Raw genomic sequence first — 22,398 nt, 5'->3', positions numbered from 1 at the left:
TTTTGAATCAGAGCTGTATTGTCAGTGGTCGAGAATCTAAAACAAAAGCCACTTATCTGTATGACATGTGTAACGGGTGCTTAAGCAAGTCATATGCTTTTATTTGCTTTATGTTGGGGTATTTAAGTTAAAAACATAGTTTTGGGAGTTTTCCAGTAATTCTGTAATCATGAAAATAAAAGATTTTCTATTTCACTGAATTAGATCACTTTTATTTTTAATAAATAGATATTAGTCTAAGACACTCCAGTCTTCACCATCAAAGCAGTGTGGTAAGTAAGCTCTTCATGATCGACATGAAGGAACAGGGCATTCAGTTGGCCTCAGGAAGTGTTTTGGGAAGTGTTGGGATTAGTACACTAACAATTGTGACATAAGGCGTAATGTGATAAGTGCATAGAAAAACAAAAATGTTATAGAAATTCACAGAAAGGAAAGATGCTGTCCAGTTGAGCAGAGGATCAGAGATGATGTCAGCGGGCTCAGGGAGACAGGAGCAAACTGAGGAAATAAAGAGCTCGTGTCCGAGATAGTGAAGAATGGATGGTCGGTGTCTGTCCGGCTGAGTTGACTGTTTCACGTTTAGGAAATAGTGGGAATAAAGATCAGGGAATAGGGTCTTGTGCATGTTTGCTGAATGTAAGAGAGAGAGTGAGCAATAGGAATGAGAGGTTGCCAGATGGAGACATTAGTACCTAAGGTCTTGAGGACTGCATTGAGACTTTTGTTTATTAAGCAACCAGAAGCCAAGGAAGATTTTGAGCTGAAGTTTTAAAAAACATGTTTTTGCTTTTTTTTTAAAGGACATAAAATGTATACTAATTTTGGGAAGAGTAAATATGCTATACTACAGTTTTAAAATATAAGCATAAAATTATCAAATATATGTTACTGGTATTGTACTGTAAAAAAAAAGAGATAAAAATATCATAGTGTGTCTATGAGGAATAATGCCACTGAAGGTTGCAGAGGCTGAGAGGACAGAACCACTGAATACTCTTTTATAGAAGAAACATAGAAAACAGAATATCAGATATATTTGTTTTAGGCTAGAAGAAATGGTCTATTTGGACAAACTGTGCGTGTGTCTGGATAGTACTGAAATGTTAAACAGTCACAGAGAGATATTATATAATGTAGATAAGAGTACAGAATAGCACATCACAATGACAGTATATGAGGATTTAGAAGAGGGAAAACTTAAAACATTGCTATGAAGTCCTGTAACCCACTTAGATCCTGTGGTGGTGAACCACCAGCTGAGGCAGTGGGATTTTATTGGGGAATCATCTGTGCTAGCAAAGTACATATGAAAAGCAAAATAAATGCTAATAGCAATCAGGTGAAATTAAAAGGCTAAATATTGGAGGAGGTATTCATGGAAGAACAAGCAAAAATAGGTATGCTTGGAGACGGAGATAAATAGATTGAGACTAATCAATACTGTGGGAAGAGTGCGTGGTATCAGTAAATGGAACCACCGCCAACAGGTAGCATGTCTGGAGGACTTACGTGCCAGATACTGCTCTGAGTGCTTGACCTTTTCCCTCACTACCGCTCTGTGAGAATAGATGTGACATATGAAGAAACAGGCACGAATAATTGGGCGACTTGTGGAGCTGAGGTTCAGACACAAGCTCTCCGACTGCTGAGGTCAGTGCTACAGAGAAGACACCAGATTCCACCACCATTCGGTAAACTTGAAGTTAAGTCAATTTCAGTTGCTGGACATGTTAAGCTCCTCTGCCTAGAGTTGTTCATTAAGCTGATGTAATTTACAGCATTATCTGCAGAGAGTGACCCTTTTCAACACCAATCCAAAGGAAAGTACTACTATAATTAAACTGTGAGCAAAATAATGTAGGATTTAAAAAAAAAAATCCATGAAATCCAAGTTGTTACTGATGAATTAAGGAGGTGATAATTAAACAGAAACTAGTCAACCTGGCTGATTGTAGAGATGTACCTAAACTTTGTTTCGGCAATTCACATCCTTTAAGATATATTTAATTACATTTTTAACACATGCATACTTAATATAATCTTTTGTGACAGATTAACAGATCTTCATCATCATTATGTCTAATTCCTCTTAATGTTGATGTTTTTGTCATTATTACACATATACTTGGAAAAGAAATAAGACTTTCAAGGTATTAAGGAATAAACTCATGGAAAATGGTGATCTCTGTTTTCAGAAAACAAGTTTTCTCATTTCCCTCTAGAAGGGCAGGAGAGGTATCATAACTGTGTTTTAAAATAATAAAGTATTTTAGTAAATAGAGGAACAGGGTAAAGAAAACCTACTCTCTTTGTGTTGTATTAATATTTAAGACTATTATAGTTCATATTAAAATATTAAGAATTATTCATTATTAGAATAAAAATGAGTTATTTTTCTTATAGTTTACTGGGGAAGTAAATGTCGAGGTAAGTAATTTAGCGAAGTTAATAGATATAAATGATATGAAAAGTAGGACAGGGAAGCCTGGCGTGCTCCAGTCTGTGGGGTCGCAAAGAGTCGGACACGACTTAGTGATTGAAACAGCAAATATGAAAATTACGTGCTTCTTATTTTCAATATCCTAACTTCTGGAATTTTTTAAAAAGTATATTTGTGTTCTGTATATCCAACAGCAGTTTATATGGAAGTCAGTGAACTGTGATAATGTTGGGTGGTGGTACTCTTGCACTTTAATCAGCTGCATCATGTATAGATTCCTTTGTTATTAGGGAGTGTAGATGAACCTCATCTATTTGGTACACATCTAATAATCATATTTTTGTAAACAGTGAAAAGTGAAAGTGAAGTCGCTCAGTCGTGTCCAACTCTTCGCAACCCCATGGACTGCATGCAGCCCACCAGGCTCCTACTTAAGAGATAAAAGCCAAAAGAACCAGTAGCTATCTTTGTCTATAGAACAGTTTTCTTTCAAGGTAAAATACATACTGAGTGACTACTATGGTCAAACACTGTATCTTAGTGTTTAGATTTACTTTGGTTGCTTTGCTTTTGACATGTGGATTTAAGTGATACACTCAGAAGAATTATAAGATAGTTGCTTCTTTAACTTACATACTTTGTATGGTTCTGTAATTTCCTAACACATTAAATAAAAGAAAGAGACGGTTGGGCTGGAGTATTTGATTTCCAGGATCCTTTCCGGCGTAATAGTGAAATCAGAAAACTGCAGATCTTTTTCCACTTTTTCGTGCAGAGTAATAATTTTTAAGATTAACTCTGAAAGCCTATTAAAGGGGCAGGAACTAGTTATTCCTTTCTGAGAATTAGTTATGGCTTGATTAACAAGTCTTTCTCATCCTTCATGTTGTTTCCAGAAATAGAATCAAGATACAAGATCAAAGTCTTTTTAAACTAGTGGAACACCTTGATTTTTATCTTTGATTTAACGCTGTGCTAATCAACTTAACATTTGATGACAAAAAGCGAATTTGGAATTTGTGTGTGACCAAAACAAAGACTTGTATGACAGATCACGAACACTTCTTATAGCCAGTGTCATCCCAAATTTTTATTATCTTTGGAAATGCTTTTTGGCAAATGTTTTGTTTTGTAGGTCTTACATTCCTAATGTTGAAAAAAACTGTTTAGCAGGTGCCTACTCCAATAGAAGCTGTAACTGTGTCATGAGGTATCTCGGAGGAAGTGCTTTTTTGTTTTTAATGGTAAAGGATGTAAGTAATCTCTCTCATATGTCAGATTAGTTTAGGGTGTGTACTTTCTTTTTCCCTTATGATTACGTAGATAGGAAAATTGAATGTTCCAAACAACTCATGGAAAATATTCCACATCAACATTATTTGTACCACAGATACAGTAAAATGCTTTTAATGGGATACGAAGTTATAGGTAGATTTGTTAAACATGAGAAAATGCTTTCTTAAAATAGGAAAGACATTGTTTTTGAGCTGCTGTTTTCAAGCATCATAAATATTCTTACTATGAATAATTTTCAACTGAACTGATCTCTCTGATTAAGCCGGGGAGCAGTTACCAGAAAAGAGTGTGTTGAGATGAATTTCGTGAATTCCACCCACCATAGCCTTGCTCTGGTTAATCCAAGTTGATAATGTCAGTGTTTTAAATAGAATATAATCTTTAAATGATTACAGAATGTTGTGAAATATGGTATCTTTATACAGAAGATCACCGTGTTATATGTCTTTTTAAGAGTTAACAGTTTTCAAAGCAGGCAGGACCTCCATTGGGATATTCTCAGGTTGTTTTTATTTTCCCTTTATCTCTGATTTTGTAAAAGATCAGCTTTGTGATTATTCTGCTTATGGTAAGGAGGACCAGTTATATATATGGAAGCATATATGTGGGAAGATTGGTCTCACAGTGGTCCAGGTGCAAGATGGTAGCACGTTTGGCTAAGACGGTAGTGGTGCAGATGGAGAGGAGGTGGGCAGTTTGAAAGCCTATTGAGTCATCTGTTAGCCTAAATATTCAGTCATCTGTTATCCTAAATCTCCTTCCTATGTTGTTCAACATAAACTCTACTTGATCCCTGCCTTCTCCTGTGCCTTTTGTATCTCTTGCTTTGTCATCAACAAACTCCCCTGGATTCTCAGCCTTTTCTCCGAATGTTTCACTTCTTGCCTGAACAGAGGGAAATCTGGCAGGAGAGTTAAACCTGGCTGGAGAGTTTCTCAGACGGGGTGCACCTCTGAGCTGGAAGCTGGGACTGGTTTCTCGAGACCACTGCTCCCCTCCCTCTTGTAAAACCCTTGTTCTTTGAAGCTCACATCCATGGTCTGCATCACCACCTCCCCCTCCGCTTGTTACTTTATGTTCCCTGCCCTGAGTCCCTCCCCTTGCAGCTGAAGACTAGCAGCAAGTTCAAGGTCTGTCTCTCTGCCTCAATACAACCATTAGTCCTTATGTTTACCCTTCATTCATGGATCCACTCCTGTTTTTCTGTCTATTTCTGCTTTATTGACTGTGCCAAAGCCTTCGACTGTGTGGATCACAATAAACTGTGGAAAATTCTGAAAGATATGGGAATACCAGACCACCTGACCTGCCTCTTGAGAAACTTGTATGCAGGTCAGGAAGCAACAGTTAGAACTAGACATGGAACAACAAACTGGTTCCAAATAGGAAAAGGAGTATGTCAAGGCTGTATATTGTCACCCGGCTTATTTAACTTATATGCAGAGCACATCATGAGAAATGCTGGACTGGAGGAAGCACAAGCTGAAATCAAGATTGCTGGGAGAAATATCAATAACCTCAGATATGCAGATGACACCACCCCTATGGCAGAAAGTGAAGAGGAACTAAAAGCCTCTTGATGAATGTGAAAGAGGAGAGTGAAAAAATTGGCTTAAAGCTCAACATTCAGAAAACTAAGATCATGGCATCCGGTCCCATCACTTCATGGCAAATAGATGTGGAAACAGTGGCTGACTTTATTTTTCTGGGCTCCAAAATCACTGCAGATGGTGATTGCAGCCATGAAATTAAAAGACGCTTCCTCCTTGGAAGGAAAGTTATGACCAACCTAGGCAGCATATTAAAAAGCAGAGACATTAGTTTGTCAACAAAGGTCCGTCTAGTCAAGGCTATGGTTTTTCCAGTGGTCATGTATGGATGTGAGAGTTGGACTATAAGGAAAGCTGAGCGCAGAAGAATTGATGCTTTTGAACTGTGGTGCTGGAAAAGACTTTTGAGAGTCCCTTGGACTGCACGGAGATCCAATCTGTCCATCCTAAAGTTCTGGGTGTTCATTGGAAGGACTGTTGTTGAAGCTGAAACTCTAATACTTTGGCCACCTCATGTGAAGAGCTGACTCACTTGAAAAGACCCTGATCCTGGGAAAGATTGAGGGCAGGAGAAGGGGACGACAGAGGATGAGATGGTTGGATGGCATCACTGACTCGATGGACATGGATTTGGGTGGACTCCAGGGGTCGGTGATGGACAGGGAGGCCTGGTGTTCTATGGTTCATGGGGTTGCAAAGAGTCGGCCACTACTGAGAGACTGAACTGAACTGATTGCACTGTTGGCCAAAATGAAGTTTTAAAAGGACAGCTACCATTTATTATGTGCTATTAGTGAAAGATCTAAAGTAGGTGTTGATTGCATGAGGCATTAGGCAGTTACACTTGTCCTCACTTAAAAAAAATTTAATATATAAATACACATATAATTTTATACTTATGTAAAATTCAAAAAGTATGAGTGGATTGGCAGTGAAAAGCAAGCTTCCCTTCCTTTCCTATTTCTCAGCCACTCTCTCTCACACATGTTTCAAGTGATGTTCTCGGTGTTTAAAACACAAACTCGGCCATCCAGTAGTTAAGGCTCTGCATTTTCATTGCTGAAGACACAGGTTCAATCCCTAGTCGGGGAACTAAGTTTCATTCTACAAGCTGTGCACTGTGGCTATAAAGTGGGGGAAAAAAAAAAAAAAACACAAAAAAGCACACATTTAATGTGTTTTTTTTTTCTTAATTAATGATAGCATATTATATATAATATTCTGCATCTTCTTGGGGATGTTTTCATATCTATGTATGGAGATGCCTCATTTTTAAAGAAGTTCTTGAGTTCTTATATGGTGCAGGTTATGTTTTAGGATACACTCTAAGGACAGGTTGGCTGAGTATAAAAGGAAAATGTTGGGAGGCAACCTTTAATTTTTTTAGTACTTATACCACATAGCTCTGTGGTTTTCTCTATCAGTGTTGCTGTTGACAAGTTTAGGCCAACCTGAATTTTTTCCTTACTTGTGCATGATTTTTTATTTTTGCCTAAATATCCACATAATTCCTTCTTTATTCTTAAAGATGAGCATTGATCTACAAATTTAATATTTTGTTTATTTTGCAAAGCTATACCCCATTATATCCTTTAACCTACATTTCTTTCTTCTTTCAGTGGGCGTGGGGTGGGCCGTACCACATGGTTTGTGGAATCCTGGTTTCCTGACCAGGGGTTGTACCTGGGCCCTTGACAGTGAAAGTATGGAGTTTTAACCACTGGATTGTCAGGGAAATCCCTATTATTCTTTGCTTGTAGTACTTTTGAAGGAGAATTGGTATAGTCCTTGTCTTTCTTTTTAGTCACATTTATTCTATTTTTGGTGCTTCTTAACATGGCTTTTATCTCTATAATGTTATTTTTCTCTTCATTTTTTTCCTGAGTTCTACCAGCTTGATTTTCATTTCCTTCTGTTGTTGTTTAATCTCTTCTTTGAACCTTTGTTTTTCTTTTTTGAGCTCATTTTTTTTTTCTTTTTAAGAAGGGTCACGTTTCCTATGACTGTCTTTGAGACTTTGGAGAATTATTTATCTGAACACTTCCTGTGTTTCTTTGAGGAGTTCTTGTGTTGAATGCTCTTAATTTACCTTTTTTTCTCCCCCCACAAAATTTTGGGGAAAATTCTGTGCAGAGATCCAATATTGTTTGTTTTCTGATCATTATTTATGTTGCAGTAATGTAGGTGGTTGGCTGTAAGTATCGGTAGCTTGCAGCTTTTCCTTGTTGGGCCTGGTACCCTAACTCTGTCTCAAACTTGTTACTTCCTTTGCCCTCGATTTCATTTCCCCTTCGCTTTGGCATTGAAATGACAGGGTGGTTCTTGATATCATGTTCTCAGTGTTGTACTAGTGAAATGCCACTTAAACTCTGTGTCTGCCACTTGGTCGCCTCGGCTGAAAAATTAGGTGTGAACAATATGTTTGGCATGGTAACAAGGATTCTTCATGTCTGCCCCCACCTCTCTGTGGTGTTAGATTGTGGTTTAAAGAGACATTCCCTGCCTCTCTATGGCTTAGACTTACATCTAGCTTCCACTCATCTAATGACAGCATCAGTAGAATCCGCATCTGCTGTTCAGAATTATGGTGGTTTTTTGTCATTTGTTTGATGTTGTTTAGAAATCTGTCTGTTGCTTGGGGGCTGACGAGGTATATGATGGCTTTCGGCATGTTCCCGTCCTCCCTTAACATTTGCAGACCTGTTTCCTAGTTTAGGATTTGGAGCTGTCCCTTCAGTTAGATTGTGAGCTTGCACATTTACACTGATTACTTATCAGGTGTATAAGGAAATATAGTTTCTTTATCACATATGATCCTTAGTAGGGGGTGTGGGGGAAGAAAAGCTTGCTAATAAGCAGGGTCTTGGTCTCTTTTGGTTTGGCTAGCTTCTTTTAGGCACCAGAGTACTTTAGGTTTCTTCCCCTCTTTCCTCTCCTTCCACTGAGACATGGAGTCTGGGTGCATGTGAGAGGGGCCAGTGGGAATGTGGTCACACTGGCCTCATAACTGTGGGGGTGGGACAGAGAACTCAGACCGCAGTGTCCCCACAAGGCTTTGCTGCATGGACCTGGACCAGTAACTGTGGATCCTATTTGTCATCAGAGAGGCTTCTGCTACCTGTAACCCTGGTTACTGTTTGCCTTGAAACCACATAATTTGTGGTCTTCTGTGACTGTCTTCTTGCAGTTAGCATGTTTTCAATGTTCATCTGTGTTGTAGCATGTATTAGTATTTCATCTGTTTTAATTGCCAAGTGTATAATATGCTGTTGTGTGGATATATCGCATTTTATTCAGACATTAATACAATCCATGGGGTTGCCAAGAGTCAGACATGACTGAAGCGACTTAGCATGCACGCACAACAGTGGTTTGCTTCAGGATGTAAGAACCTGACTCCTCCTTTAAGGTGATCTGAGTAGGTTGAGGTAGTTTTCTCAATTCCCCTTCGTGTGCCCCGAAGATGGTGATTGTGGTTTCATTGTGAGCCGGTCTGACTTGAAATTAACATCAACTACAAATTTTAAATGATTACCATTCAAAAACTTTCTGTACAACATCTAACTTTCTCTTTTTCACAAACAAAACTTCTATAATTGATTGTTGAGCTTTTCTAAACTTTTAAATTTATATATATTTTTTCCATTTATTTTTATTAGTTGGAGGCTAATTACTTTACAATATTGTAGTGGTTTTTGCCATACATTGACATGAGTTTACATGGATTTACATGTGTTCCCCATCCCGATCCCCCCTCCCGCCTCCTCATCCCCCCTCCCGCCTCCCTCTAAATTTATAATTATTTTAAAGCAATATTTCAGTATTAGAAGACATTTTTAGCATTTACTATTTGTAAAACTCTTACCTGTTGAGAGCTTCTTTTGGAAATCTTTTATTACATGAGGAGATACTTAATTTGGGGGTAAGGGCTGAATAGCATGATTTAAAAGATATTAGTGCTGCTTTAATCAAAACTATAGACTTTTCTGCTTCTTACATCTTTATCATGTAGTAGTTTAATAGTCAGTAATATATGAGATAGTAATATATGAGTAATATATAAGTAATATATGAGATATTATCTGACCTTATTTTTTAAACTATTTTAAGGGTAGGACAATAAAATTATTAGAGACAGGGGAAGAGAGAAAATATTTATGACCCACCATGACAAGCATATTGGTTGAGATTTTCATATATTAGCTTATTTAGCACCCTCCCAGTTAGCTGTTTTTACTGTATTATGTTTTGGAAACTGAAGCTCAGAGAAGTTAAATACGCCAGCTTAGTACACAGCTTTCATTTGGTAAAACAGCAATGTCAAGTGAGTTCCAAGTCAGTGTGATTCCAAAGCCGTTGTTTTTTTCTTGCCTGTAATTGAATTCTACTTTGTGTGCAGAGAGGCCACTAAACCTGGAAATTCAAGCCAGTGCGTGATGTATGTCCTACTGGTACTTTATTGCATAGCCAGTAACCTGTCTTTGTTTTCAGACTTCATGACCACATTAGAGGGGAAATATATATACATAAATGGGCTTCCCAGGTGGCTCAGCGGTAAAGAATCCACCTGCCAATGCAGGAGACGCCAGTTCAATCCCTGGGTTGGGAAGATTCCCTGGAGAAGGAAATGCAACCCAGTCTAAGTATTCTTGCCTGGAGAATCCCATGGACAGAGGAGCCTGGCGGGCCAAAGTCCATGGGTTCACAAAGAGTCAGACAGAACTGAGCAGGCACTCCTGTATACATAAATAACTATCCAAATGTGTAGGTAGGCACATACTCTTGTAAACAGTACAAGTCTGTGTGTCCTTTGACTTTAGTGAGTATCTTTTAACAGAATTGATAGTGAAAGAATTGTTAGGGATCATGTATCTTGGCTGTGCTACAGTTTTATTTTGAAACCTCAGCAAACTTAAATATCTTTTTGTTAGGCTGTTTACGTAAAGCATTATGTAAAATACTGTTATATTTCCTTCCCTCTCACATTGAAGAATTAGGGAATGGATGAATGAAAAGGAAGAAATGAGGAATGATACTTTTAAGTTAGCTTTGAGTTGTTTTTCCTTTCAATTGCTTTTATTTACTTGGCTATTAAAATGTTTCTGCTAAGAATATCTGTTTCGGAAGATTATGGGCTTTGGGGGATAACTCCATGAACAGCGACTTGATGAAATTAGTCATTTATGATGGACAGCAATATGACAGAAGTTTGCTAAGTTCAAATAGACTTTTAATATTCGACGCCAAAGAAGTTTGCCTAATTAAAGCTTCTGTTTAATTAAGATAACAATGCATAGTCCTTCATTAAAATTAACACCGAAAAAGTTCTTTCTTGGTCCTTGGAGAGGATATTATATGCAAGCCCTGTTGTGTGGGTTGCAAAGTGTCACTGAAATTTATATGCATTACTTGTCTAATTGCGGTAAATGTAGCATGTCCAGATAGGTTTAGAGTTAGAAGGCTGTTTGTTACTTACTGGAAATCACTTGAAACCTCAGTACCCAGAGGCAGCTGTGCCCAGGCCCTTCACCTCTCCCCAGAGATGCCTGAGAAGACTCTTGTTGGACCCTGTCTTTCATGGCGGGAGCGAGAAACATGACAGGTTGTTTGGGGAGCCATCTGTTTAAGATGGCTGCTGCTTTGTATGCAGCAATGAACTTGAGATCAGTTCTCTGTCTTTCTTCATGGTAACAGTCTTCCTTGGTGTCACAACAGGTGGAAGTTGATGGGTCGAAACTAAATGTGACCAGCACGTGGAACCTGGCTTCACCCTTGTTGTCTGTCAACGTTGATGGCACTCAGAGGACGATACAGGTAAATGTTCCGATGAGTTACTTAGAGGGCCCCGTCAATATCCTTACCAGTACCTGTGTCGTTAATACTGACAGATACAGTAGAGAAAGCTACATTTTATCCACCTCATGCATCTTATAGTTGAAAACATTTCTTCTTGTTTTAGAGCCTCTTGAGTTACATCCTGTTCTGAGGAATCAAGCTTGTTCCTTTTCCAGGCAATCCAGGAAGGTTATGTATTATATTTTGGTATAAATAAAGCATCCTTTGTGCTTTTCTAAAAATATTAGAAGATTAGCAGTTTTCTTTGCCCTTGTGGGTTTTTAGTTGTAAAATACGACTTTGTTACTTCTCTTTCCTCTGTAATTGATATTGTGGGGTATTATATCAACAGAAACATGAGCTATTCAGGTTGACTTGCCATAGCACATGGGTGCCTTTTAAAAATTAAGTAATCTTAATTTGTTAACCCTTCTTTCCACCCCCCCCCCAGTATAAAATTTGTTGTTGCATTGAGGATATGCCTTGAAATCTAGCATTGATTGAATGTTCTTTGAAATCAGTATCCTGTGTGTGAAAGTAGAAAATTATGAAAACAGATTCTGCCAAAATTCCTTTACCTCACCACACAGTTGAGGTCCAGGAAAAACAAAACCTAATAGCACAGAACACGCGGCTCTCATGTGCAAATAAAAATCCTAAGCCCTCCATAGCATTAAAAATGCTCTTTTTTTTTTCTTTTCTATGAAAATGTTTTTGCATTCTCTTAACTTGATTTTATATAGGAAACTGATTTTTTTTTAAACCTAGAGAAATCAAGAAAGTCACAGATAAAGATTATGTACCCCAGATTCATACATACTTCTGTTAGAAACTGTGGTGCAGGGGATTCTAGAATCTCAATAAATATTAATAACTGAACTCATTTTCAAGCTTCTATTTTATTACCTTTGTGGTTGCAAGAAGCAGTGAACTCTCAGTATTGAGCCCTCTGTTTAGCCTCTGGTTTTGTGGCTTGCCCTGGTATGTTTTGTCTCTCTCATATTTTCTTTCATCGTCTAAGTATGAGGTTAAACACTAAGAGACCCTTGGAAAAATTTCACTGCATAATTTCTTATCAGGGACGTCCAGTTATTCTGTCTTCAGAACACATGGTTTTGTTGCACCTGTTTATGTTAATAGAATATATTCTACCCTGGATGTGCTGTGGCTGATATTCATGTGTTTTGTTCTGGGGGACGTAGTACATGACCTCTTGGTAGTGAGGAGAGAGAGATAGAGTCCTGCTCTCCAAATCTTTGTACCATGGTATTTTCAGTGTTCTTCTCAATGATTGTGCACATGGGTGTCTTACTAGCATTTTTACATGCTAAGTTTCTAGATAAAATAACACCAGGTATGTATTTGGAATAATCCTCAGGAATATTTTCCCAAGCGTAGGAATAATGCTCATTAAATCTCTTTTCATTCTTTATAAGTGCTTTGTTTAAAAAAGAAGTATTAATGTGAAATAAATGGCCCTCAAGGCAGACCCCTTGACTCTTTGCTTCTAGTTAAGTGCTCCATCACTGGGGAAAACGTGAACTTGGAGAGATGAGTGGTAAACTGGAAAGAAAAAAAAAGGTCGCTTACCTAATAAAAGATTAGGAAAATTTTTCCTCATCAGAATAGATGAGTTTTGCTTCCTTTCTATGGGCGTTAGTACTCAGTGTCGACTCTCTTTTATCTCTAAAATGTGATGTGTTCCTGTGAAATTAATAATAGAGTAATAAATAGCACTTAATGGGTATAAGGTACAGCTCTAAGCATAGCACATGTGTTAACTCGTTTCCTCTTCACAAGAACTACATGAAGCAGGAACTCTTATTTATACTTTGGTAAATGAGGTAACTGAGGCACAGAGAAAGTAAATGACTCGGTTAATGTCACACAGCTCTTGGGAAACAGGACCAGGATTGAAATCCAAGCCCCTTCTGTAGGATCTGTGCCGAGGCAAGCTAAGTAACCTCCTCGGGATGACAGCGCCAGGGAGAAGCGGAGCAGAAGTTTGAGCCTTGCTCCTGGGACCCCAGGATGTGTGCTTCTAAGCGCTGTGCTGTGCAGTACTCTCCATCCCCACAGAGTTCTGCAGAGAGTACTTTCTCTCTCACTGTGCTTTAAACCAGTGCCGCTCAGACTCTTGGGTGCTTTGGAAGCGAGTGGAAGGTTAAACTTCTTGGCAAAACCCAAGCTGTTGGACCCACCGGTAGAGTTTATTCTCATGTAGCAGGTGTGGGTGAGGCGTGCATGTCTGAGTTTCTAGGTCGTGTTCGTGCTGCAGGGGCCACAGTGTGAGAACCACTGCCTTAAGTTACCCTTCGTCCTGTAGTCATGGACAGATGTGAGAGCTGGGCCATAAAGAAGGCTGAGTGCCGAAGAATTGATGCTTTTGAACTGTGGTGTTGGAGAAGACTGTTGAGCGTCTTCTAAACTAAAGAGCCTCTTGATGAGGTTAAAAGAGGAGAGTGAAAAAGCTGGCTTAAAATAGAACATTCAAAAAACTAAGATCATAGCATCCAGTCCCATCATTTCATGGCAAATAGATGGGGAAACAATGGAAACAGTGACAGACTTTATTTTCTTGGGCTCCAAAATCACTGCAGATGGTGACTGTAGCCATGATATTAAAAGACGCTTGCTCCTTGGAAGAAAAGCTGTGACCAATCTAGACAGCATATTAAAAAGCAGAGACATTACTTTGCCCATAGAGGTCCATCTACTCAAAACTATGGTTTTTCCAGTAGGTATGTATGTATGTATGAGAGTTGAACCATAAAGAAAGCTGAGCACCAAAGATTGATGCTTTTGAACTGTAGTGTTGGAGAAGATCTTGAGAGTCTGTTGGGCTGCGGGGAGATCCAACCAGTCAATTCTAAAGGAGATCAACCCTGAATATTCATTGGAAGGACTGATGCTGAAGGTCCAATATGATGTGAAGAGTCGACTCAATGGAAAAGACCCTGATTCTGGGAAAGGTTGAGGGCAAGAGGAGAAGGGGACGACAGAGGATGAGATGGTTGGATGGCATCATTGACTCAAAGGACATGAGTTTGAGCAAACTCTTGGAGACAGTGAAGAACAGGGGAGCCTGGCGTGCCTCAGTCCATGGGGTCGCAAAGAGTCAGACATAACTGAGCGACCAAACAACAACAATCAGAGATTAAGCTCGGAGTGATGAGTAAAGTGACTTAGTAGGAGCCAAGTGGTTTGAAGCCTTGTGAGTTACATAGTAGAGATTCTGCTTCATTCTGAGGCCAGTGGGGCCCATGGAAGAGCTTAACTAAGGAAGTGACAATGTGAACAGAATTGGAGTTTAGAAAGAACGTTTTTTGGGGTAGCTGCCGCTGTTGCTGCTAAGTTGCTTCAGTCATATCCGACTCTGTGTGACCCCATAGACGGCAGCCCACCAGGCTCCTCTGTCCCTGGGGTTCTCCAGGCAGAACTCTGGAGTGGGTTGTGATTCCCTTTTCCAGGGGATCTTCCTGATCCAAGGATCAGATCTCCTGCATCCCAGGCAGATTCTTTACCGTCTGAGCCACCAGGATATTTAGATACAGATTAAAACAATAAACAGTGTATTATTTAGTTACGTGGGTTCTTGGGCTTGGTATCAATGGCACCACACTGCCTAGGCTTCTCTGAGCTGCTTTCTCCTCCAGTGTTATGTTTGTAGTTTGGTCCATGCTAGTGAATGTAGTTGATTTCCATGCTATATGTTGTTAAGTTATATTAATACACCACAGTTTGTTTATTCTTTCTCCGCTAGAGAGACATTTGTGTTATTTATTTTGTTAACACAAACAATGCTTCTGTGACCATTTCTTTACTGCACATTTCCTCTTGAAATAAGTGTTTCTTCAAGGGATATGCCAGTAGAATGTCTGGGTTTAGGGACTAAGCATCCTTAATCTTACATGGTGATGCCAAATGGTTTTTCCTGTGTCGTTGTACCAGTTTACATGCTACCAGTAGTGATGGAGATGATGATATTAGCACTATGAATAATGAGCCAACACTTTTGTTTACTTTCCATGCCAGGCACTGACTCTTTGAAGCACTTCTTTAGTTTATTTAATCCTCACAGCAGTTTAATGAAATATGTGCTGTTGTTATTTCTCATGTTGTAGTTGGAGAAACTGAGGCTTGTAGAGGCTCAATGGCCCAGGGCATTCTGCTAGTAAATGGAAGAGCCAGAATTCAAACACAGGAATCTGTGCCCTTAACAATTTTTCTTCACATCGTATGACCCCTTGATATCCAGGTGACTTAAGTTTTTCCTGACTGAGGGATCAGAGAGTAAAGCATCTGCCTACAATGCGGGAGACCTGGGTTCAATCCCTGGGTCGGGAAGATCCCCTAGAGAAGGAAATGGCAACGCACTCCAGTATTCTTGCCTGGAGAATCCCATGGACAGAGGAGCCTTGGTAGGCTACAGTCGATGGGGTCGCAAAGAGTCGGACACGACTGACTTCACTTCACCTTCTGTGGTTTTAACGTGTGCTGTGTTCCCTGATGAGGCTCTGGTGGCTCAGATGGTAAAGAGTCTGCCTGCAGTGCGGGAGACCCGGGTTCGATCCCTGGGTCAGGCAGATCCTCTGGAGAAGGAAATGGCAACCCACTCCAGTATTCTTGCCTGGAGAATCCCATGGACAGAACAGCCTTGGGAGGCCACAGTCGATGGGGTCGCAGAGAGTCGGACACAACTGAGCGACTTCGCTTTCATATTCAATGAGCATTTTAAAAATATTTTTGTTGGCAGTCTTGTTTTCTCTTCTGCAAAATACCTGTTCATGGCTTTTGACCCCCCCCCCCCCCCTTTTTTAATAAAAGGATTTATTTATTTTTTATTTCTTGGCTGTGCTGGATCTTTCTTTCTGCTTGTGGGCTTTCTCTACTTGTGGCGAGTGGTGGCTCCTCTGAGTTGCCGTGTGTGGGCTTCTCACCGCAGGGCCTTCTCTTGCCGTGGAGCACAGGCTCTGGGCTCATGGGTTCAGTGGTCGCAGCTCCCGGGCTCTGGAGCTCAGGCTCAGGAGTTGTGGCCCATGGGCTCTGCGGCATGTGGGATCTTCCTGGAGCAGGGATTGAACCTGTGTCCCCTGCACTGGCCGGCAGATTCTTAACCGCTGGACCGCCAGGGAAGCCTGGCCCATTTTTTCATTTGATTGTCTTTTTCTTAGTGGTTCACAGAAGTTCTTCCACGTTTGTGTGTCCTGAGCCCCCCTGTCAGTTATTTGTGTTACAGGCAACTTCTCCCAGTTTGTAGCTTGTATTTTTACCTTTTTAAGTTCTACAAGTAAAGTTCTGAATCTGAGATTTAGCATGAGAATTTTCAATCTTTTCCTTTGTGGTTTGTGTAGTTTGTATTTATTTAAACAGTCCTCTTCTACCCTCAAGCTCATAAAAATACTTGCCTACGTTTTCTTCTATCTTTTATGTTGTGCTTTTCCACACTTAAACCCTTAATCCTTCTGGAATTGATGATTGTGTACGGTGTGAGTTAAGATCCCGCTTTAGTTTTTAAAATGTTTAGTTTTTAAAATAGTTTAAAACACGAAAACCACTTATACCAGCACTACTTTTAGTGGTGTTTTTCTCTTCCTTACTATTAATAGTCTGCCACCTTCTTACCTTTCCAACCCCAAAATTCTTTAAAAGGCTTATTGTTTCTGTGAAATGTTTCTTAATTATGCCAACAGAAAAGTGACTTTTTCCATAATACGAAGTTCTGGTCACTGTATTTGATTTTGTGAGCTGTCAGTTACTTTCATTTGTCATTTGTCTCTGGGGAATTCCTAGCCACTTAAAGTTTGTGAGTTTGTGTGTGTCTTTTGTAGGCTAAGTGTCTCAGATGATATTTGAGATACTTTTGCATGTTCATGAAATGGGCGGTGGATGGGGAAGATTCAAGTAAGGAAGTAATGTGAGCTACACATGAAAATTAGGTTGGAGAAGCCAAGTTGTAAACAGAAGGTTAAAGAGTCTATGCTTTTCAATCACCAACGGAGATGTCACTGACACTTTTTGCAGAGGAAAGTAATGTCCATCAGAATGCTGTTGTGGGAGGTTGTGTCTTCATAATAAAAGAGGGGTTATGGGATTGAAGGGGGAAGTGAAAAAGGAGTTCATGTAGAAGATATTCGTATTACTTCACTCATTAGGTAATGGGTTCTAAAGTAGGGTGCTGACAGCGTACAGAAAAGAGAGGGCTGACTTTGGGAGAAGCTGATGATGAGAACTTGACACAGTTTGTTGAATTCTTTATGCATACAGTAGGGCTTCCCTGATAGCTCAGTTGGTGAAGAATCTGCCTGCAATGCAGGAGTCCCCAGTTCGATTCTTGGGTCGGGAAGATCCGCTGGGAGAAGGGATAGGCTACCCACTCCAGTATTCTTGGACTTCGTGACTCAGCTGGTAAAGAATCCACCTGCAATGTGGGAAACCTGGGTTCGATCCCTGGGTTGGGAAGATCCCCTGGAGAAGGGAAAGGTTGCCCACTTCAGTATTATTGCCTAGAGAATGCCATAGACTGTGTATAGGCCATGGGGTCACAAAGAGTCAGACACGACTGAGCGACTTTCACACACACATGCATACAGTGGGGTACCATAGCAACCACAAAATCCTGTCTCCCATGAGCACTGGTCTTCTGCTTTGACCATTTTTCTTTCCTTCTTTTAATTTGTTTGTATTGGCCTTGCCTGTCATTGTTAGATGGTTATCCTCTTAAAAACAAGGTTTTGAAAGTGAACCCTTCATTCTGTACTTTTACATGCCAAGCCACCCATCATCTGGTGGTGGTGGTTTAGTCACTAAGTCGTGTCCGACTCTGTGACCCCATGGACTGTAGCCCCGCCAGGCTCCTCTGTCCATGGGATTCTCCAGGCAGGAACACTGGAGTGGGTTGCCATTTCCTTCTCCATGAGATCTTCCCCACCCAGGAATCAAACCTGCGTCTCCTGCACCCGTGGGTGGATTCTTTACCACGGAGCCTCCAGAGAAGCCCCCATCAGTCATATACCAGAGTCCTGTACCAGTCTGAGGTCAGACCTGCTGCACTTGTATCACACTGCTTTGTAACCTCAACAGGATTTTTAAAATTGTGCTAAAATATACATAAATTATAAAACATGAAATGTACTGTTTTAACCAATTTCAGGTGTGTAGGTCAGTGACATTAAGTACATTCACATTGGTGTGCAGCTATCACCCACTGTCCATCTCTTGAACTTTTCTGTCCTCACAAACTGAAACTCTGTTCCCTGAAACAGTACCGCCCCCCACCCCACCCCCCACCCCCGTTTTCCCTCCTCACGGTGCTTGGCAGCCTCTGTTCTACTGTCTGTGGCTATGGATTTGACTACCCTGGGCTCCTCATGGAAGTGCGCTCACAAAGTCTGTGTATGGGCCTGGCTTATTTTGATGAGCATAATGTCTTTAAGGTTTCCATGTTGTGACACATGTCAAAATTAATTATCTGTCATAAAATATATATATACAGACCACATTTTGTTTATCCGTTTATCTGTTGATGGACTTTTGGGTTGTTTCTACCTTTTGGCTGTTGTGAATAATATTGCTATGAAAATGGGTGTGCAGATACCTCTTCTGGTCCCTGCGTTTAGTTCTCAGGGGTATATACACACAATTGGAATTGCTGGATCACATGGTAATTCTAGGGTAATCTTTTGAAGAAGCTCCATCCTGTTTTCAACAGCAGCTGAACTATTTTACACTCCTACCAGCACCACTCAAGGACTAATTTCTGCACATTTTCACCAATACTTGATATTTTCTGATTATTGCTGTTGTTGTAATAGCTCTCCTAATGGATGTGAAGCAGCATCTCATTGTGGGACAGGATTTTTTGCATCGTCATTAAAAAAGCATTCAAGGTACTTCTCAATACTTGCCATTTCTTTATCTATTTTACTGTGTAGCCAACTCATTGCATAAATGGAACTCTTTTACTGCCAATAGAAGCAACTTACAACCATTCTTTCAAACTCATCATCTCAATTTATTTTTTTCCTCCCACGCATAATCTCACATACACTTCTCACAGTCCGTAAAGTTGCTGTCAGGTCATAAGCAAAGTCATAGCCTATCTGGCAGAGAATGTGTCTGAAAGTCTAGTTCATTGTAATGTCAAAACTGATTAAAAAAACAACAAAAAACACCTCTCAATTAAAGATCGTAAAATTTCTCAGACTGAGAAGTGTTTTTAGAGAAGATGAGAGTGTTGCTTTCTTCTTTCTTGGTTTATAGCCCCCTCCACTTCCTACCTGCTATCCTGGGATCTCTCCGGAGTTGCCGGATGAGGCAAGGGTGAGTGGTAACTTGTTGGAGGAACTAGGCTGACCAAGGCACATGGTATTCATTCTTCCTGGGCATGACAAATGCCCAAAGCTGTCTGGTGTCTCCTAGGACATTTTGTGGATTCGGGAGGAATTCCTCACGTGCAGAACTCTCAATGCCCTGCTCTGTCTTTTCCTGATTCCTGGCCCTCTTGGTAGGCAGAGTCTCTTAAAATTACCCAGCGTGGGTCTCTTCTCCATGATCCACGTCCAGGCCACATGCATGCCTTACCACAGTCTTGTCTTCTTTCCCTGTTACCAAGAGTCTTGCTTATCCTCCCTAGGTGTCCCTCAAAATCCACAAGTCATGGAAAATCAAGAGAGTCTCATGAATTCCTTGAAGTTTTCAACCTTGAATTCTTAGCTTAAGAATTCATGTCCTCTAGTTAACTTTTAACCTCTTTCCTGTTGTGCTGAAGTAGGAATGGGCAATTGCTGCTTTCTCGGTCTCTTAGTTTCTGGCCTAGCATGTTCTACCATCTTACTTAAGGATATGTGGATATTTAACACCTCTCTAGTTTTATTGCTGAATCCCTGTGTCCACACAGTCTTCTGTGATAATCCGGGCTTCCCTGATAGCTCAGTGGTAAAGAACCCACCTGCAATGCAGGAGACCCTGCTTCAATTCCTGGGATGGGAAGATCTGGAGAAGGGATAGGCTACCCTCTCCAGTATTCTTGGGCTTCCCTTGTGGCTCCACTGGTAAAGAATCTGCCTGCAATGCAGGAGACCCTGGTTTGATTTCTGGGTTGGGAAGACCCCCTGGAGAAGGGAAAGGCTCCCCATTCCAGTATTCTGGCCTGGAGCATTCCATGGACTGTGTAGTCCATGGGGTCCCAAAGAGTCGGACTCAATTGAGCGACTTTGACCACCACCACCCTGTGTCTACATGGAAAGAGCACTGAACATCTTTATCTGATTAGATGATGAAATATTAATACTTGGGGAGGAAGCCTTACCTTTGCTTTAGTAGTTGGTTCCCTTCTCCAATCAGGTTACATTTGTCTATTTACTTTCCTTGTTTTCATTGGTAAGCCTCATGAACTTAATATGATCCATTCATTTCTTTAAAAATAAATTGTATTTTGGCGTGAACCATTATTTGGATAATGAATTTTATAAATGACTAAATTGTTTTAATTGATCTGAATTACCTGTTTCAGTTTTGATTTGACCTTGAATTTCCTTGTTGAGTTCCTGGCCCATGTTAAAGCTCAATAACTGGGTGAATGGTTGAGTGGGTGGATGAATGGGTAGTCATCCTTCATTTTTCTAATCTCAGAAATAAATCTGCTGTATCTGTGCCTTCATTTTAAGATTTAGATTTCATTTCTTCTAAGCCTTCGTCAAATTAAGCTATGTGCATAAAGTGGCCTTCTTAGCCATTTTACCAATTCTCTTTAATTCCTGATCTTCCAACATTTGTGAAATCCATTTTCTATTGGATAACATGGCGGGTTGGTCTGTGCAGATACAGAATCACTGTAGTTCCTGTGAGAGCAAAGAGAAACAGAATTCCCAGGAACTTGCCCACGAAAGTATCTTGCTTATATAGCACGTTTCTTGCTAGTCAAGTACCTGTTTGCCTTCATTTGCCATGGGAGCACCTGCACTGTTGAAGACGATCAGTACCACCTATTGATGGTTATTGAGTAGGGTCCACCTCAGACTGTTGATCATTTCTTCCTTTGCCAGGCATGCACACCCTTTGTTTGTACTGTCTCCCCCAACGGCTCTGATTATGCATGGCGCGCATCACCTCTTACTCCAGTATGTCCATATGTCTACATGGCATTTTCTTTTTTCCTTATGTATTTTAAATACTTAAGATTCAAGAGATCATACTCTTGGACACATATTTTCACCATTGTTAATAACTTTAAGTCTAAAGCTAATGATAACATTTATCTGATGGGGGAAGAGGTCATATGTTTTGAAATGAGATAATTTATAGTAAAGAACTGGGGATAGAAACCTTAAAAACCCCTAAAGGCCCTCTTTAGAATTTTAAAACTTTTAAAATTCATTTCTTCATCTAATAATTAAACCATTTTCCTTCAGATATTATTGTTCAATGAAAATGATAGTATTTCCTGATTATTTTCTTTTTACTGTTGGTTATATACCAGAGCATTCCTACTATTTTCACTGTATATGTGGAGCCCATTAGTAATAGTGCATATTAAATATGTCTTAATGATATAACCTGAGAAACTAACAATCTTTTCTCGTTCTTGTGTGGAAAGATATGTTCTCTTTTCCAAATTACCAATTTAAGAAGTTATGAAATGAAACAGTTTGTCCAATAGGAATCTAATATGGGCCATATTTGCAGTTCTTGAGTTTTCTTAGTAGCCACATTAAGAAAACAAGAACAACTGAAATTCTTTTTAAAATCCATTTATTTAACCCAGTATTTCCAAACTGTTAACATTCTACATGAAACAATATTAAAAAATTACTAATGTGATAGCAGAAGTGAAATGTACCCCTGACATATATATATATATATATGACAAAAAGTAACATAAGTTGAATGATTAAAGTGGAAAATACCAAAACAATGAAGTTGTGTTTAAAAGAAAAACATATACTACTTCTGCATTTAAAACTAAATTCTAAATTTATTTTCTCAGTTGCCTTAATCACATTTCAAATTCTCAATAGCCATATGTGGCTAGTTAGACGGCTCACAAATAAAACCTTTTGTAAGTCAGATGGTGTTAATGCAAGAAAAAAAAACCCACATTTTTCAAAAGTGCTCCTCTTCCCATTTCAACCACAGTTTTGGTTTTTATCATTAAAAATTAGAAATAGATGAACTAAATTTATTTTTAAAGAGAAGATAAATTTCTCATCTAGGTGACAACCTTTTAAAATTTTAATTTAGAAGCTTAACAGAAATTACTACAATTTTAAAAAA

The 22,398-nt window shown here is 39.6% G+C and overlaps 1 protein-coding gene across 3 annotated transcripts in view; it reads left to right on the top strand.

Moving 5' to 3' along the window:
- PCCA (propionyl-CoA carboxylase subunit alpha) overlaps positions 1-22,398 on the top strand; it is a 346,711-nt gene that overhangs the window by 246,855 nt on the left and 77,458 nt on the right. For all 3 annotated transcript variants that reach the window (XM_043478360.1, XM_043478359.1, XM_043478362.1), the window contains one exon: positions 11,005-11,103. In XM_043478360.1, coding sequence (XP_043334295.1) covers positions 11,005-11,103 — 99 coding nt within the window. The remainder of the gene's footprint in view (positions 1-11,004; positions 11,104-22,398) is intronic.

The sequence above is a fragment of the Cervus canadensis genome, chromosome 9 (assembly GCF_019320065.1).
Source record: "Cervus canadensis isolate Bull #8, Minnesota chromosome 9, ASM1932006v1, whole genome shotgun sequence".
Lineage (NCBI taxonomy): Eukaryota > Metazoa > Chordata > Mammalia > Artiodactyla > Cervidae > Cervus > Cervus canadensis.
This window is presented reverse-complemented; position numbering and strand designations above follow the sequence as displayed.